Source organism: Glandiceps talaboti, chromosome 3 (genome assembly GCF_964340395.1).
Source record: "Glandiceps talaboti chromosome 3, keGlaTala1.1, whole genome shotgun sequence".
Classification (NCBI taxonomy): domain Eukaryota; kingdom Metazoa; phylum Hemichordata; class Enteropneusta; family Spengelidae; genus Glandiceps; species Glandiceps talaboti.
This window is the reverse complement of record NC_135551.1, coordinates 248,558-268,020: the sequence shown is the minus strand read 5'-3', so window position 1 is coordinate 268,020 and position 19,463 is coordinate 248,558. Positions and strand designations below refer to the sequence as shown.

The 19,463-nt window shown below is 37.3% G+C and overlaps 1 protein-coding gene across 2 annotated transcripts in view; it reads right to left on the bottom strand.

Moving 5' to 3' along the window:
• Window positions 1–19,463, bottom strand: part of LOC144432808 (intersectin-1-like) — a 305,852-nt gene that overhangs the window by 234,034 nt on the left and 52,355 nt on the right. Inside the window, exons 1-2 of one of the 2 annotated variants that reach the window (XM_078121088.1) lie at window positions 15,297–15,433; window positions 5,583–5,699 (exon numbers count right to left, since the gene is read on the bottom strand). In XM_078121088.1, the coding sequence (XP_077977214.1) occupies window positions 5,583–5,699; window positions 15,297–15,303 (124 nt within the window). In that variant the 5' untranslated portion in view covers window positions 15,304–15,433. Of the gene's footprint in view, window positions 1–5,582; window positions 5,700–15,296; window positions 15,434–19,463 lie in introns of those variants that run through there. The other variant, XM_078121087.1, reaches the window with a different exon arrangement.

Sequence of the window (19,463 nt, the reverse complement as noted above, 5' to 3'; positions counted from 1 at the left end):
AAATTTTATGCTGATGAGAACTGTTAACTTGGTATACACCTACAGATTCGTTTATTCTTGAACGATGCCTAAAACATTCCGTGTGTAAACCATGCTCACGCAACCCCTGAGAGCATGCAGTGGTGAATGGTAAATTCACGTAATGTATTCGATCTAGTAGTAGTAGCAAAGCTCAAAAGAAAGTTGAAGTTTTAGTGAGAATGAAATGGTGACATGATGATTTGAATTTATGTTAGTGAAGTTTTCAGCATGGACCGTCTGCTGATGTGGTCTTAGACTCTGTTTGATTATCTCTTCGCCCATGAATGGAAGGGGCTTTGCCGTAACGGCTGTCATGTATTAATACAAATCCTGTCTAACCCGTCTGTTAATAAGTAACCAATCACGTGGATAGATAATGATAACAGCACATAGTTTCTAAACTACCCAAGAGGTGACGGATCACTTCGTCCCAATTTCAACTCGTCCCATTTCAACTCGTCCCACTCAAGTCGTCCAATTTTCAACTCGCCCCAATTTCAACTTGCCCCATTTTCAACTCGCCCCAACTCTTTACAATATAATTTACCTGTGCATATATGAAATCGAAGCTAGTAGTACTCAGTTTGGAGGGTCTGTCATATCTCGTATTCCACTAATGAAGTACCACTTGCGCTGTAAACACATAATACTACGATACTTAGTTGCGTTAACCATAGACCCTACACCAACGGGTCTATGCGTTAACTAAGGAGAGGAGACACGTCTCCAAAACCCGTACGCGGGGAAGTCGTAAGCGTGTCAGTCACTAATATTCTCCCTGATTATTATCATTATTATTTCTCATTTGGGTTGTAAACATTAAGTCCTAATGTGAAAAGTGATATTCCATGACTGAGGAAAGTTGTTGTGCTAGTATAAGTTCGAGATCTACCAAACACTTAGCCAAAACCCACACCACTTTCTGCTAGGAAATTTTTCGGTCCCCGTACTTCGAGTCCATGTATCGTTTAGATTCATAAACGTTTCCTAGTGTTGTTGGGGCGAGTTGAAAATGGGACGAGTTAAAAATGGGGCGAGTTGAAAATGGGGCGAGTTGAAATGGGACGAGTTGAAAATGGGACGACGTGAAATCGCAATCACCCAAGACGTAGTCTCCACATCAGGAAATGGCCATGGGGCTTATGAAACTGTTTATACGTTTTCCATACGTTGAATCATATTCAAATTTTACAGGTCTCACTGCACCAAGAGATTTAGATAATAGTTACAAGTACGAACTGCAACTACATGTTTTTTCTTCATTGCAATGAATGATAACCGTACGTTGTAAATGACACGTCCCCAGAGACACATACATGCAAAAAATTGCGTCCCCAATGTCAAATATGGCATGAAATACACACAAATAACGTGATAACGTGACTCTTAAGTTATTCAATCAATCATCGAATTCAATACATCATATAGTTACATATATACACAGACACCATTAATTTAGGAATGCATGCATATGGGCTACCAGTCATTGCTCTCGGGCTACCAAATTTAAAAGATGGTAGCCCACCTGGGCTACCAAGAAAAAAAACGAATTTCGAGCCCTGCAGTAGTAATGTAAGACTAGGGTATTAGGACAGTAGTAATGTAAGACTAGGGTATTAAGACAGTAGTAATGTAAGACTGGGGTATTAGGACAGTAGTAATGTAAGACTGGGGTATTAGGACAGTAGTACTGTAAGACTCGGGTATTAGGACAGTAGTAATGTAAGACTAGGGTATTAGGACAGTGGTAATGTAAGACTGGGGTATTAGGACAGTAGTAATGTAAGACTAGGGTATTAGGACAGTGGTAATGTAAGACTAGGGTATTAGGATAGTAGTAATGTAAGACTAGGGTATTAAGACAGTAGTAATGTAAGACTAGGGTATTAAGACAGTAGTACTGTAAGACTGGGGTAATAGGACAGTAATACTGTAAGACTTGGGTATTAGGACAGTAGTAATGTCAGACTAGGGTATTAGGACAGTGGTAATGTAAGACTGGGGTATTAGGATAGTAGTAATGTAAGACTAGGTTATTAAGACAGTAGTAATGTAAGACTAGGGTATTAGGACAGTAGTAATGTAAGACCAGGGTATTAAGACAGTAGTAATGTAAGACTAGGGTATTAGGACAGTAGTAATGTAAGACTAGGGTATTAGGATAGTAGTAATGTAAGACTAGGGTATTAGGATAGTAATAACGTAAGACTAGGGTATTAGGACAGTAGTAATGTAAGACTAGGGTATTAGGACAGTGGTAATGTAAGACTGGGGTATTAGGACAGTAGTAATGTAAGACTAGGGTATTAGGATTGTAGTAATGTAAGACTAGGGTATTAGGACAGTAGTAATGTAAGACTAGGGTATTAGGATAGTAGTAATGTAAGACTAGGGTATTAAGACAGCAGTAATGTAAGACTGGGGTATTAGGACAGTAGTAATGTAAGACTAGGGTATTAGGATGGTAGTAATGTAAGACAGGTATTAGGACAGTAGTAATGAAAGACTAGGGTATTAAGACAGTAGTAATGTAAGACTAGGGTATTAGGATTGTAGTAATGTAAGACAGGTATTAGGACAGTAGTAATGTAAGACTAGGGTATTAGGATTGTAGTAATGTAAGACTAGGGTATTAAGACAGTAGTAATGTAAGACTAGGGTATTAAGACAGTAGTAATGTAAGACTAGGGTATTAGGATGGTAGTAATGTAAGACTAGGGTATTAGGACAGTAGTACTGTAAGACTAGGGTATTAGGACAGTAGTAATGTAAGACTAGGGTATTATGATTGTAGTAATGTAAGACTAGGGTATTAAGACAGTAGTAATGTGAAACTAGGGTATTAGGACAGTAGTAATGTAAGACTAGGGTATTAGGACAGTAGTAATGTAAGACTGAGGTATTAGGACAGTAGTAATGTAAGACTAGGGTATTAGGACAGTAGTAATGTAAGACTAGGGTATTAGGATAGTAGTAATGTAAGACTAGGGTATTAGGATAGTAATAACGTAAGACTAGGGTATTAGGACAGTAGTAATGTATGACTAGGGTATTAGGACAGTGGTAATGTAAGACTGGGGTATTAGGACAGTAGTAATGTAAGACTAGGGTATTAAGACAGTAGTAATGTAAGACTAGGGTATTAGGACAGTAGTAATGTAAGAATAGGGTATTAGGATAGTAGTAATATAAGACTAGGGTATTAAGACAGTAGTAATGTAAGACTGGGGTATTAGGACAGTAGTAATGTAAGACTAGGGTATTAGGACAGTAGTAATGTAAGACTGGGGTATTAGGACAGTAGTAATGTAAGACTAGGGTATTAAGACAGTAGTAATGTAAGACTAGGGTATTAGGACAGTAGTAATGTAAGACTGGGGTATTAGGACAGTAGTAATGTAAGACTAGGGTAATAGGACAGTAGTAATGTAAGACTAGGGTATTAAGACAGTAGTAATGTAAGACTAGGGTATTAGGACAGTAGTAATGTAAGACTAGGGTATTAAGACAGTAGTACTGTAAGACTGGGGTATTAAGACAGTAGTACTGTAAGACTGGGGTAATAGGACAGTAGTAATGTAAGACTAGGGTATTAGGACAGTAGTACTGTAAGACTGGGGTAATAGGACAGTAGTAATGTAAGACTAGGGTATTAAGACAGTAGTAATGTAAGACTAGGGTATTAGGACAGTAGTAATGTAAGACTGGGGTATTAGGACAGTAGTAATGTAAGACTAGGGTATTAGGATTGTAGTAATGTAAGACTAGTGTATTAAGACAGTAGTAATGTAAGACTAGGGTATTAAGACAGTAGTACTGTAAGACTGGGGTATTAGGACAGTAGTACCGTAAGACTGGGGTATTAGGATAGTAGTAATGTAACACTAGGTTATTAAGACAGTAGTAACATAAGACTGGGGTATTAGGACAGTGGTAATGTAAGACTGGGGTATTAGGACAGTAGTAATGTAAGACTAGGGTATTAGGATTGTAGTAATGTAAGACTAGGGTATTAAGACAGTAGTAATGTAAGACTAGGGTATTAGGACAGTAGTACTGTAAGACTGGGGTATTAGGACAGTAGTACTGTAAGACTCGGGTATTAGGACAGTAGTAATGTAAGACTAGGGTATTAGGACAGTAGTACTGTAAGACTGGGGTATTAGGACAGTAGTAATGTAAGACTAGGGTATTAGGATTGTAGTAATGTAAGACTAGGGTATTAAGACAGTAGTAATGTAAGACTAGGGTATTAAAACAGTAGTACTGTAAGACTGGGGTAATAGGACATTAGTACTGTAAGACTAAGGTAATAGGACAGTAGTAATGTAAGACTAGGGTATTAAGACAGTAGTAATGTAAGACTAGGGTATTAGGACAGTAGTAATGTAAGACTAGGGTATTAAGACAGTAGTAATGTAAGACTAGGGTATTAGGATAGTAGTAATGTAAGACTAGGGTAATAGGACATTAGTACTGTAAGACTAGGGTATTAGGAGAGTAGTAATGTAAGACTAGGGTATTAAGACAGTAGTATGTAATACTGGGGTATTAGGACAGTAGTAATGTAAGACTGAGGTATTAGGACAGTAGTAATGTAAGACTAGGGTATTGGGATAGTAGTAATGTAAGACTAGGGTATTAGGACAGTAGTAATGTAAGACTAGGGTATTAAGACAGTAATAATGTAACACTAGGGTATTAGGATGGTAGTAATGTAAGACTGAGGTATTAGGACAGTAGTACTGTAAGACTAGGGTATTAAGACAGTAGTATGTAATACTGGGGTATTAGGACAGTAGTAATGTAATACTGGGGTATTAGGATAGTAGTAATGTAACTTGTAAGACTAGGGTATTAGGATAGTAGTAATGTAAGACTGGGGTATTAGGACAGTAAGTAATGTAAGACTGGGGTATTAAGACAGTAGTAATGTAAGACTAGGGTATTAGGATAGTAGTAATGTAAGACTAGGGTATTAGGATGGTAGTAATGTAAGACTGAGGTATTAGGACAGTAGTAATGTAAGACTAGGGTATTAAGACAGTAGTATGTAATACTGGGGTATTAGGACAGTAGTAATGTAAGACTGGGGTATTAGGATAGTAGTAATGTAACTTGTAAGACTAGGGTATTAGGATAGTAGTAATGTAAGACTGGGGTATTAGGACAGTAAGTAATGTAAGACTAGGGTATTAGGACAGTAGTAATGTAAGACTAGGGTATTAGGATTGTAGTAATGTAAGACTAGGGTATTAAGACAGTAGTAATGTAAGACTGGGGTATTAGGATTGTAGTAATGTAAGACTGGGGTATTAGGATTGTAGTAATGTAAGACTGGGGTATTAGGATTGTAGTACTGTAAGAGTAGGGTATTAGGATTGTAGTAATGTAAGACTGGGGTATTAGGATTGTAGTAATGTAAGACTGGGGTATTAGGACAGTAAGTAATGTAAGACTTGGGTATTAGGACAGTAGTAATGTCAGATTTCAGAATTCAAACATTGCATGATGAAGTGTTAGTCAATTTTTTAAACAACATTTCTCTACATTGTACTTACTCATAGAAGTCATTGATTTCATGCCTGCTGATGGTAAGCTGCCAAAACTACTCTGTACTACACTACCAGGTTGCATGGTAGATACTCCAAATGGCATCATAGATCCCATGGATGTCGCTGCAAAGTATAACACAGACAGATAAAACATTGTTAAAGTGGGGAAAAATGTGGTGAAAACTGTCAATGTGAATCAAAGTGTCCCAGAAATTATCCAATTAACCTCTGGGCAACCCTTCCATGTGAATCAAAGTGTTTGTACAAATTGTACATATCTTTATACACAGTTGTACATTTCATGACTTATCCCAAACTTGACACACAGTGAAGTCAAATATAGCTCAAATAATTAGCTATGTTTCTATTTGTGGGTTCAAATATACAGAGTTAAGATTTTAGGTTTGTACACATGATTTTATCTCTATTCTTGATGTACATGTACTGGTAATGCACGACGAGTGAGATAGACCATCATGCAATGTGATTTGTATGATCGCATATGCCTTCAAAGGACGCCATCTTAAAAACTCATATCTTCCTTATACCACTACATGCAATGCTTTGAAGTCTAGTAGAGGTCGTAAGTTCACCATCCTTGTTCACAACTAGCTATTTCTGGAAATTGAAATTCTGCTATTTTTAGGCTTTTTTGATTTGTTTCCTACGGCATTTCTATCGTATATCACAGTAATATTGAAATACCTTTTTTGGTCAAATTAAGGTGTGTTTTTTTTTATTCTCTTAATTCATAAACTTATGATGTTGTTGGAAAAGCCACTACATGCGGCAATCAGCTGGAATGAAAACAAACTACGTTTGCACATTTGTATTTGTGCATTTATTGTCATTGTTAGACTAATTTTCCTGAAAATTCACAAATTTTGAGATTTTTGTCACATTTTAAAGCTGTCTGTCTCTATGTTTTTCAAAATTCATGAACGGAGAATTGTAGTATGTGTGGATACGAATCGAATAATATACTGGGTGCTTAGGCACATAGTGAATTCCTTGACAGAGATAGGATTTGAACGTAGTCCTTGCATTCAATATAGAATCTTTGAAAATGTCATGTCATGTATGACAACTATGGGACAGCAGGTTCGTAAATCTTCAGCAGGTATATTCTGTAAAAAGCATTTATCCCCAAAAATCGGTAAATTATGTGATGTAACAAACTATGGCTTTCGAGAGAGAATAAATTCGTAATTGACAGTCGGTGCCGAGGTGGTGTAGTGCGTATCATGCTAGGCACAACATTATAGTCATGTTACATGTACACTGTATATATGCTTGTACTGCTGTCACTCGGTAAATTGTATCATGTACTAATATCATATTCTGGTCTTTGAGTGAGAAATGAGACAAATAAAATTTATAACTGTAAGTAAATGTATGTACTTGTACTACTAGTATATTGATTGCGATTTTGGGATGGCTGGGTTGTAAATCCTTGTATTTTCTACAAAAAAGTGACATGCATGGTGTACATCATCCCCGGACGCCATCATCACACAGGCTGCATGTTTTGTACAGTAAGAGTAATGTAAACACCTTTGTAATTACGTGTACTAACAATCTAACTTTCAAGCAATCAACCCGGAGAAATAAAATTAAGCCAATAAAATTAGAACTATGAATAAAATTATAACTGTGAACAGATGTTTTTACTTTTAATAATCTAAATTGTGATAAGTAAAAGATGTATGCCCGGATGCTTTCCAGAGCAGATAAAATTAGACCTATGCTATGCTACTACATGCACCAATAACTCGGTAAATTATGTGTACTAAACCCCGTCTTTTGAGCAGAAAGAAAGAGACAAATAAATTCTTGACTGAATAAATTTGATTTCTTTTTAATGAATACTTCAGGAAAAACACGGACGATAGTCGTCAGATATTTTCTTCAAAAGTGATGTAGAGACAACAACATACTAGTAATGCTTGTGTAGAACCACAACAACAATGTATGTGTGGGCGCCTTTGATTTCTCGCATACAAAACATACTGCATTGTGGGTAATCTGACATGCCATGTAATGTATGGTACTTAGTATTAAGGCCAACATATGATATAATGAGATTGTGGTCAAGTAGCAAAAAATACACACAAGTCACCAGAGATTTCTAAATGTTTTGAATAATTTCACAACAAGTCATTGAGAATGACATAGTCTCCGCTATGATTGGGTTTTAAGGACCTGGCAGTTAATGTTGTCATTTTCAAACCTGGTTAATGTTGTTTGGCCTTATATGGTTGTTTTTGATATCACTACTCTGTTCAAGCATGTCCGAGTTATGGCTTTGGACATGAAAACTGCGCCAACAAAATGGCTGCCAGGCAGCCATATCGGATTGTATCAAGACGAAAACGGATATGCACCTGTATGTCACAGAACACTATCCTAATACCAACTTTGAATGAGATCTGTTCAAGCATGTCTGAGTTATGGCTTTGGACATGGAAAATTCGCAAACAAAATGGCTGCCAGGCAGCCATATCGGATTGTATCATGACGAAAATGGATATGCACATGTATGTCATAGAACACTGTGCTAATACCAACTTTCAATGAGATCTGTTCAAGCATGTCTGAGTTATGGCTTTGGACATGGAATATTCGCAAACAAGTCATTGAGAATGACATAGTCCCTGCTATAATTGGGTTTTAAGGAATTATCACTAATCTGATCACGCAACAACACCTGTGAACCTAAAACAAACAGACTTAGATATGTTGTGTCTGCTTGTTGGACATGGAACATGCCTACAACAATAAAGGATGGGTCGGGTATGGGGGATCGTATCACAACGAAAATGGATATGCACATGTACATGTATGTCATAGAACACTGTCCTAATACCAACTTTGAATGAGATCTGTTCAAGCATGTCTGAGTTATGGCTTTGGACATGGAAAATTCGCAAACAAAATGGCTGCCAGGCGGCCATATTGGATCGTATCACAACAACAATGAATATGCACATGTATGTCATAGAACACTGTCCTAATACCAACTTTGAATGAGATCTGTTCAAGCATGTCTGAGTTGTGGCTTTGGACATAGAAAAATTGCAAACAAAATGGCTGCCAGGCGGCCATATCGAATCGTATCACAACAACAATGAATATGCACAAGTATGTCATAGAACACTGTCCTAATACCAACTTTGAATGAGATCTGTTCAAGCATGTCTGAGTTATGGCTTTGGACATGGAAAATTCGCAAACAAAATGGCTGCCAGGTGGCCATATTGGATTGTATCACAACAACAATGAATATACACATGTATGTCATAGAACACTGTCCTAATGTCAACTTTGAATGAGATCTGTGCAAGCATGTCTGAGTTATGGCTTTAAACAGGGAAAATTTGCAAACAAAATGGCTGCTAGGCGGCCATATTGGATCGTATCATGAAACAAATTGACACGCATATGTATGCCATTGTATGTCACCCCTGTACCAAGTTTGAAAAAAATCGGTCCAGGCATCTCCAAGAAACGGCTGCGGGCGGGCGGACGGACGGACGGACGGACGCACACACGCACGCACGCACGGACAGACGGAACCCAATCCATAAGTCCCCGTCCTGGACTTTGTCCGGCGGGGACTAACAAATTGGCTGCCAGGCAGCCATATTGGATCGTATCACGACAACAATGAATATGCACATGTATGTCATATAACACTGTCCTAATAGCAACTTTGAATGAGATCTGTTCACGCATGTCTGAGTTATGGCTTTGGACAGGGAAAATTCGCAAACAAAATGGCTGCTAGGCAGCCATATTGGATCGTATCATAAAACAAATTGACGTGCATATGTATGCCATAGTATGTTGTCCCTGTACCAAGTTTGAAAAAAATCTGTCCAGGCATCTCCAAGAAACGGCTGCAGACGGACGGACCGACGCACGCACGCACACAGACACGGACAGACGGAACCCAATTCATAAGTCCCCGCGACTAATAACCATGGCAACACATTGATTCACATGTACATGTATATAGGAATACAAACAAAATGAAACCTAAGGGCCAGGTGTATAAATTAGTGAGTGTATGAAACCTAAGGGTCAGGTGTATAAATTTGTGAGTGTATGAAACCTAAGGGTCAGGTGTATAAATTAGTGAATGTATGAAACCTAAGAGTCAGGTGTATAAATTAGTGAGTGTATGAAACCTAAGGGTCAGGTGTATATTAGTGAGTGTATGAAACCTAAGGGTCAGGTGTATAAATTAGTGAGTGTATGAAACCTAAGGGTCAGGTGTATAAATTAGTGAGTGTATGAAACCTAAAGGGTCAGGTGTATAAATTGGTGAGTGTATGAAACCTAAGGGTCTGGTGTATAAATTTGTGAGTGTATGAAACCTATGGGTCAGGTGTATAAATCAGTGAGTGTATGAAACCTAAGGGTCAGGTGTATAAATTAGTGAGTGTATGAAACCTAAGGGTCAGGTGTATAAATTAGTGAGTGTATGAAACCTAAGGGTCAGGTGTATAAATTAGTGAGTGTATGAAACCTAAGGGTCAGGTGTATAAATTAGTGAGTGTATGAAACCTAAGGGTCAGGTGTGTAAATTAGTGAGTGTATGAAACCTAGGGGCTAAGTGTATAAATTAGTGAGTGTATGAAACCTAAGGGTCAGTGAGTGTATGAAACCTAAGGGTCAGTGAGTGTATGAAACCTAAGGGCCAAGTGTATAAATTAGTGAGTGTATGAAACCTAAGGGCCAAGTGTATAAATTAGTGAGTGTATGAAACCTAAGGGTCAGGTGTGTAAATTAGTGAGTGTATGAAACATAAGGGTCAGGTGTATAAATTAGTGAGTGTATGAAACCTAAGGGCCAGGTGTATAAATTAGTGAGTGCACATGTTGATCCATTCTAGGTATAGGTGTTCATTTGCTGAATGACTATCCAGTTGCCAATCCAACCCTGTTGTTATCGTTGCATTATACATGATCATTTGGCTGTTGCTATGGGTGTGGTCATGTTACAAGACAAATCTATATACATTTTTTGAATGTTTGTTCACTTGTCTATGAATCTCTAATGTTATCTTTGCAATACATATGATCATTTGACTGTTGCTATGGGTGTCATCTTTATTCATTTGTCTAATAATCCCTGTTATCTTTACAATGAACGCGATCATTTGGCTGTTGCTATGGGCATGGTCTTGTTGCTAGGTATATTTACATACATTTTTTAAATGTTTAACCACTTGTCTATTAATCCGTTATCTTTGCAATATATGTGATCATTTGGCTGTTGTCATGAGTGTGGTCTTGTTGTTAGGCATATTTGCATACACTTTTTGAATGTTTGTTCACTTGTCTAAGAATCCCTGGTGTTATGTTTGTGAAATACACCATTGTTTGGCTGTTGCTATGGGTATGGTCAAAGTTACTACGGGTATTTGCATACACTTTTTGAATGTTTACTCACTTGCCTACCAGATAACCTTGTTATCTGACCAAAATATACTGCCATTTGGTTGTTGCTAAGGGCATGGTCATGGTTGGTAGGGCCAATTGTATCAAAATGTTTTGAAGAAAATCTGCAACATAACACTTCTAGAAACATCTCACCAAGTTTCAGTCTCATTGACCAAGTACTTTATGAGATATAAGTTTTAACTAACATTCACATTTTTTCACCTAATTTGCATATTACTGATAAAATCATTTCTTCATTTATACACCCCTAGATGCATTCCCATTAAATTTTAGCCCAATCTAAAAATATCTCAAAATATATTGCTTAACACTTACACTCCACGCATACTGTTTCTTGAGTATAACAACACCAAGTTGTATCTCCAATTACTAATTTGCATATCATTGATGGGACCATCATGTCATGAACAATTCTTAGTAAAAACAACCTGAAGAATGTTTCACCCAAATTTCAGCCCAATCTGCAGTAGTTTTTGAGTTTAAGTTTTTTGACCAAAAATCACATTTTTTGACCCAAATCACAAACAGGTGGTAAGAATATCATTTTTATTTGAACAATTTCCCAACTAGACACCCAAGGTAATGGACCCACCAAATATCATAGCAGTCGGTTCAGCAGTTTTTGACTTTAAGTTGTTTACACACACACACACACACACACACACACACACACACACACACACACACACACACACACACACACACACAGACAGACAGACAGACAGACAGACACCTGGCGATCCCTAAAGCACTACTGAAGCTCAGTTCAGTTGTGCTAAAAATCATTACTAGCCCTAGTAAACAATGGGGGACATTTTACATGGAAGCCTAGAGAGTTGATAAACAGTGTTTCCTCTGGGTCAAAAAATTTACTAGCAATTTGGCTAATTTGCCTAAAAATTTATTATCCAAACCAGACTTTCAATTAGCCAAACTTTGGCAATAAAAATGAACCTAATAAATAAAGACTATGACGCAAACTTGCATGTTTTTACTCTGTTTATCTACATACATTTTTCATGTCATGTTGGCAAACGTACGGTTCTCATCTTTGCTTCGAAGTTGTAGCACCAAACATCTAGGTTTTACTCAGTTCTCATTACTATTTTCTAAATCTCAATGTGCAGTGTGACCTGTGAAATTTGAATGTGACCCATCGTATGCATAACGTTTCAAAGGTTTCATGTGCCCCTTGACCATTTCCTGACGTGGAGAAGCACGTCTTGGGTGGTTTAGAAACTATGCGATATTATCATTACTTATCCACGTGATTGGTTACTTATTAACAGCTATGGTTAGAAAGGATTTCCCATCGATAGCACAGCCATTACGGCAAAGCATCTTCCCTCACGAGTGAAGCGATGATCAAATGGACCACATCGTTGGACAGTCTATGCTGAAAACTTCACTTAGATAAATTCAAACTGCCATGTTACCATTTCATTCTCACTAAAACTGATGAAACTTTTTCTTTTTGAGCTTCCTTACTAGATCGAACGCATTACGTGAATTTACTGTTCACTACACCATGCTCTTCGTCTGAGGTGAACACGTTATGTATCATTCAAGAATAAACGGATATCTTCGTGTATTACGAGTTAACAGTTCTCCTGCATAGTGGAAGGGCCTGGTAATAAAGACGACTCATCTTCCATTGCCCCTTGCATGTGACGAATTACTTGATCAAATTTTACAAGGAAGGATCACATGATCAGATGCTGAAAGTTTTACACAACGGAACTTACAAGTTTGTTGGATGGGACGTTTATTTGCATTGCTGATATAACAATTTTATGATTTGTTTAACTTTTGAGGAACGCACAATGTGTACACTTCCTTCTAAATGTAATACAATGTAGTTTAAATTACGGATATTCCAAGCTGCGACAATAGCATTATGCATATATTTTCTGGTGCCCTATTCTAAATTGGCTTCGCAATTTTGGCTAATTGTATCAAAAATATCCTCGCCAAATGCAGATTTTATTCGCATTTTGCGATTTGGCGAGTGGGCAGCGGAAACACTGTAAACACCTGCCTTAACTCTGCATTGTCACATGACCTTGTGTTTTGACTCCTAAATCAATGTATCTTATCTCCAGTCATATCCAGTCATAAGAAATTACAACATGATGAACTAACTCAAAAGCGGTGATTGATCCCATGGAAAACCATTTAGATTTTAAAGTAATACTACAAGAATTTTGTTTACCATGTAACCCTAAAAATCCACATAGTTGCCAGACATTGCACAAATCATCCAACGCCAAGCAGTGGACAAAAACTCAACTCTTATATATGTAGCTGTTCTGGCCTTCAGCTCAGCCAATTTGATCCAAATGCAGGTACTGATTCTTGCAGTGCCTTCACACAAAATCCCAGTGGTGTTAGTTGTGGGAAATAACCAATATCTTTAAAACTATAAATATGGTGGCAGCGGTGGGATCAAGTCCTTCCCATTGATTCTGGGACTTTTTCATGTCCGACAGCATAATTTTAACCCACGTTTTAAAAAACAGCACCAATGGCGTTGTAGCACAACTGTACAGTTTTTAAAAATGTTTTCCCATATGCTGATCCATACTGGGTATAGAAGTTCATTTGCTGAATGATTATCCATACATTATTGAATTTTTATGCATTTGTCTATTTATCCTTGTTATCTTTGCAATATATGTGATCACTTGGCTTTTGCTATGGGCATGGTCTTGATGCTAGGCACATTTGCATACATTTTTGAATGTTTATTCATTTGTCTATAAATCTGTGTTATCTTTGCAATATATGTGATCATTTGGCTGTTGCTATGGGCGTGGTCTTGTTGCTAGGCACATTTGCATACATTTTTTGAATGTTTATTCATTTGTGTGTGTTATATTTGCAAAATATGTGATCATTTGGCTGTTGCTATGGGCGTGGTCATGTTCCTAAGCACATTTGCATATATTTTTTTTGAATGGTTATTCTTTTGTCTATCAATTCCTATTGTTATTTTTGCAACTATTTTGTTGTTGCTATGGGCGTGGTCTTGTTGCTAGGCAAATTACATACATTTTTGGAATGTTCATTCAATTATCTATTAATCCGTTATCGTTGCAATATATCTGACCATTTGGCTGTTGCTATGGGCGTGGTCTTGTTGCTAGGCAAATTTACATACATTTTCTGAATGCTTATTCAATTGTCTTTTAATCCCAGTGGTTATCTCTGTGAAATACCTCACCAGTTTGGCTGTTGCTATGGGCATGGTCTTGTTGCTAGGCACATTTGCAAACATTTTTTGAATGCTTAAACACTCCTAAGAATGTTCCCACCAAATTTCAGACCCATCTGCCCTATAGTTTTTGAGTAAGTTTTGTGACCAAAAATTACATTTTTTGACCCAAATCACACTCCAGGTAGTAAGATCATTTTGATTTGAACAATTTCCCAACTAGACACCCAAGGTAATACACCCATCAAATATCATGGCAATCGGTACATGCAGGAAATTTAACCTGCCAAACACAGTATGATCATGGAGGTCTTGATATGACTCTATTTTTCTTTCCCCATAAAATGTGTGACTTCTTATTCTTTGTACAAACTGTTTTTTTGGAATGCCTAAGGATTGTGCATTTATAAGAACCTGTTTTAATCATAGTGTCTAAGATTTAATTCAGCTGTGCTAAAAACAGGCTTAGGTTGCCAAGCAACCTTTAACAGATGTTAACCTTTACGCCATTGACATTGATATGTGAAGTAGCCCATAAAAGATTTCATGATTTCATTGCATCAATAAAACAAGAAAATTTCATTTCCAGGCTGAAGTCAAAGCATTTTGTAATACAACAAATCACATTTTGAAACATAAAATGCACATTTCTGATGCGATCATTTTCATTTGAACAATTCCCCAACTAGTAATGGACCCACCAAATATCAAAATCTCTTGCTGAAAAAACAACTTGAGTACATGTGTCATGATATGACATAGATGTTGATTCAAAAGATGTAGCCAATAAAAGTCCCACCTAACATGTGCAGCCAACTTGCAGATTTGTGGTTTTCATTAATTATAGGTTGCTTAAAACCTGTGTGTGAAATTAACACAAAAAAGGTCCTGGTCAAAAGGACCAACAGAGATTTAAGCTGCTGGTCCTGATGGAAAACTGTTGGTCCTTCACATGTCGTCTTTGAGCGTAGATACACATAATTTTTATCGCCAACACGCAATAGATAGTGATTCTCACTAATACATCCATGTTCTCACCTTCCATGTTTCCAATGATGACGTCGTCTTCTATCGTACTTGGTCATAGTTTGTCATAATTTTCGATTGTCAAAGAAAACCACGTACTCCAGCCAGTAATGTGCTGATGATACTAATACTGTACATGTTATTATGAGTGCAAGTTTATGGGCGATATTCATCAAAAAACAATTACATATGCACAAAATCAAAGTTTCAATATACAACGTACATGACGGTATGTAGAAACTGCATCGATTTCGAAATTTGTGATGGACGCATGAATGTAATATTGTATCAGTCCTGGGTTAACAGTAAATCTTTGAGGAAGATTATCGTACAATTGAGTGAGTCTCAAAGCATCAATCGCGGTTAGACTTTGTTTTTTGCACGGTCAACAAACTAACACTACAACTTCAACTTACAAGCTCACGCTTGGCGGCCATGGTAGGGCAAAGCATGGAAGTAGAAGTAGGGTTCTACTTCCATAGGCAAAGAAATGCAGTTGAATTTCCGGGTTGCGGAAGTGCAGTTTTGACTTTTATATCGTCGATAAACGAGATTTGTTTTATATATTCTAAAACAACAACTAATTTATTATGTTTCTCAGTACAGCAACATTCCTAAATGATGGGGTTGAGTTGAGAAATCGTAATGTTCGGCAACACGTGGCGTGACTTTGGTAGATAAACATAGAGACGCAAGTGATGAACATATTCAGTTATTCGTAGCGTGAAATTTCATTTATATAAATGACGTTTTTCCTCAAAATTTTGAAGAAACAAAATGTTTTTAGGTGACTTCTAAATCAGTCAAATCAAACGATATATTAATGCGAGATACACTTTAGTTTTTAATTTGTTTTGTGGACAATGTTCGAATTCGACTGACGAATCCTGCGACTCGAATCTAACACGATCAATGCACCGCACCCGTTCACCAGCCAGACGAAAATGGTCGACATGTTTGTTGACTAGCCGAGAAATGATAAGGAACTTGTGAGACAGTCCGAATAAATACATGTCAAATCCGACGTTTTGAATAAAATTTCTTCTTAAAGGTAGTTTTAGGCAAGACATGTTAGGCAAACACCTAAATATATCTGAAACACTTAGTTGACTAGCCGACTGTACGAATGCCATAGAAGGCATCGAATGAAGAACATTGAAAAAAGTAAGCATGAAACTGATTTGCACAGGAAAGAAAATCTTTTAGTTTCGTGATTTTTTCACAATGAAGACTACGTGTAAATGATCGCAGTTTGGGGTCATGAATAACGGACAATAGGTGTTTACTTTTATTGTCTACAACCTAAAGTACACGAATTTGCGTTGAGACATGAATATTCACCGTGGCCGTAGTACATAGTAACTACTGGTAGCTACTCGTCACCACTCGTTAGGACGCTTTTGTTGAATACAGATTCATTTAGTTTCTGAAGCAATACCTCTGCTGCATTCTGTCCGGGAGGTTGATTTCTGTTGTGTGTGTGTTCAACTGCGACTTTATGGCCCTCTGATTGGCCGTGAGTGATTAAATTAGAATGTCTAAAATTGTTGGTACTAAGCACAAAGGGCCCTTAGAATTGTTGGAAAAAGATGACTTACACGACGCAACATTTAGTCTTAATTCTGCAGCTTGTATATGTTGTATAGGTTAGTTGTACGTTGATAACATGTTTATTGCCACAGGACAAGTTGTATGCCTTTGATGTCATAACAATCTCCCTACTACTACATTCCATAGAGCTGTTGGTCAGAAGGACCAGCAGTGCTCAGAAACTCTTGGTCCTGGCTGAAAACTGTTGGTCTCGGACCAGCGTTAATTTCGCACACTACTTAAGACCAAAAATAATGTTTTCAAAAGAGTCATTCACAGAAAATTGTGTGTGGAGGGGGGAGTTAGCTGTTCTTATGTTCCCTCCCACTAGTGATGAAAGATATCTACCCTCCCTCCCTCCCTCTCAATGCGTTACAACTTGCCCACCATCCAACTGCCGACCCAATATTGTGAATAATTTACCCACTCTCCATCAAGAAAATGTTTGTGCTTTATTATATGAACAATTTAGTTTGTTGTACACAATGAGTGTTACCTTACAGCAATAATCACATTTTTCCCCTCCCACTGTATCAAAATCAGGAATTCAACACCACAATTCATCCTTCTTTGCTTTGTGCTCGCCCACTGAAAAATGCGTAAGAACAGCTTTTTGCAAGAACAGCTAAGGCTTATTGACTGCATCTGACCTAATATCATCTCTCTTGTCTGGTAAGAGTAATAAAACACGGAAAGTTGTTGGTATTACTCAGGCTGTACAGTATCATCAAATAAATGATGTTAGGATTGGTTATTAAGGTTCATCATCACTTTGGCTCTAAAGTGCTTTCAATGATATATGATTATGGATATACAATTACCTATGAGAGGGTTTTTGCGATTTAGGCAGTCAGTTGAGAAATTCACAAGTGGGCAAAATTTATAGTCTTTGTTTGAACTACTGAACCTCCTTGTACCAGAAACAATTACAGTTGTACCATGATTAACTGGAATTCCATGTACTAAATACTAAAAGTGTAAATCAAATGCAATGAAAAAACAAACAAGCGACCTATCGGTCAGAATAGCGCCGCTGTTTTTTTTTTAATTTTATTTTTTATTTTGGTGACACGTAGAAGTGGTTCAGTTCTTCAGCTCTTCACTATGCAGTTTTGTTTTAGCGATGCAATAAAGTGGTTAGTGGTTCATATGATGTCTCACTGTAAAACACATTTTACACAGAAGTTGGTAATGTATTGTACTTTTATACCATAGTCACCATTTTATAACAAAAATCTACTGTTATGAAAAATTGCACAAAATCTCAGAAAAAAAATGACTGGGAAATGCACACAAGAAAAAGAAAAAAAAAGATGATTTTGAGGTTGGCTATAAATAATTCCATTGTCTTACAGCTTTAACCCTGGGAAATTTTAATGATGAATGAAATAAACTAGGGATCTAACATAATTTTGAGGCAATTTGAATTTCAATTTTCTAACAAATTTACCAAGTCAACAACATTCAACTTGTACAAGTTGAGTAGATATATATAGGGAAGAAATGTATTAATCGCCATCTTAGTTTCCGGACGGCGACAATCCCCGCCAAGTACCAGAAAGAGAGTCATTCTGGCAGCCATACGTTACAGTGGTAACACTCGTTCATGTTCTATTACCTTTCATAAAGAAAACACAACGAAATGGTTGAAGTGATCTTTTTTTTAATTTCTTTTCATCACAACAACAAAATCTGCGTGATCAAAAGTGTTGTAAACTAAACCAGAAAGAATTATCGGACTGGCTAAACTTCCCGATGAACTGGAGTAAGGTCCAAGTCCAAGTAAGCCTCGATAGTACGCGAGAAAATCGTCTCAAACTAGCGATACAACTTTCAAAATATAACTTGACATGTCTTCATTTGTTAGATTTATACAATTCAAGACGCGTTTTCACTCGAAAACAACAATTCTGTGAATAATGACACTCTGAACGCAGCGATTTCTCGGACGATGTTACCACTGTAACGTATGGCTGACAACGACTTGCTTCCGGGTTAGTCCCTCGTGCATCCGGGTACCTGGGGTTGTCGCCGTACGGAAACTAAGAAAGATGGAATTTACAGTGTTTCTTGTGACCGGCGCGGCGCCTGTCAGCAGACTCGGCCATTTTTTTTCATCATTCCATTGTATTTAAACCTTGTACTTGACATTTCGCAATAATTATAATTCTTAACAAAATACCTCAACATGCCTCACTTCGCTCGTACTCAAAGCAGCCCCTCGGCCCTCGCGGTATGATCACTGATGACATGACGAGAGAACCTTTTCGGATTTACATGTAAAACGGGGAAAGATACGCAAAACATAATGCAAAGTCTGAAGCCAAATTAAAGTTGTGATTATTTTAATTATTTTTACTTGCCAAATATTTGCATTTTGGAAATGGCAAGACACGTTCATGTCGTTTAACTTTACATGTGAACTGTCGGCCAATAAACAAAATTTGGTTGATTCACAGTCCGCAGTTAGACTGCTCTTGCATAACTTCAACCGCATGCCTTCCTTACGCAAGTTGTCTTAATTCTGGTTCACTGTCACTCCAAATTGCACGACAATATAGAATTAATCACAAGTTACATGTTATCTGA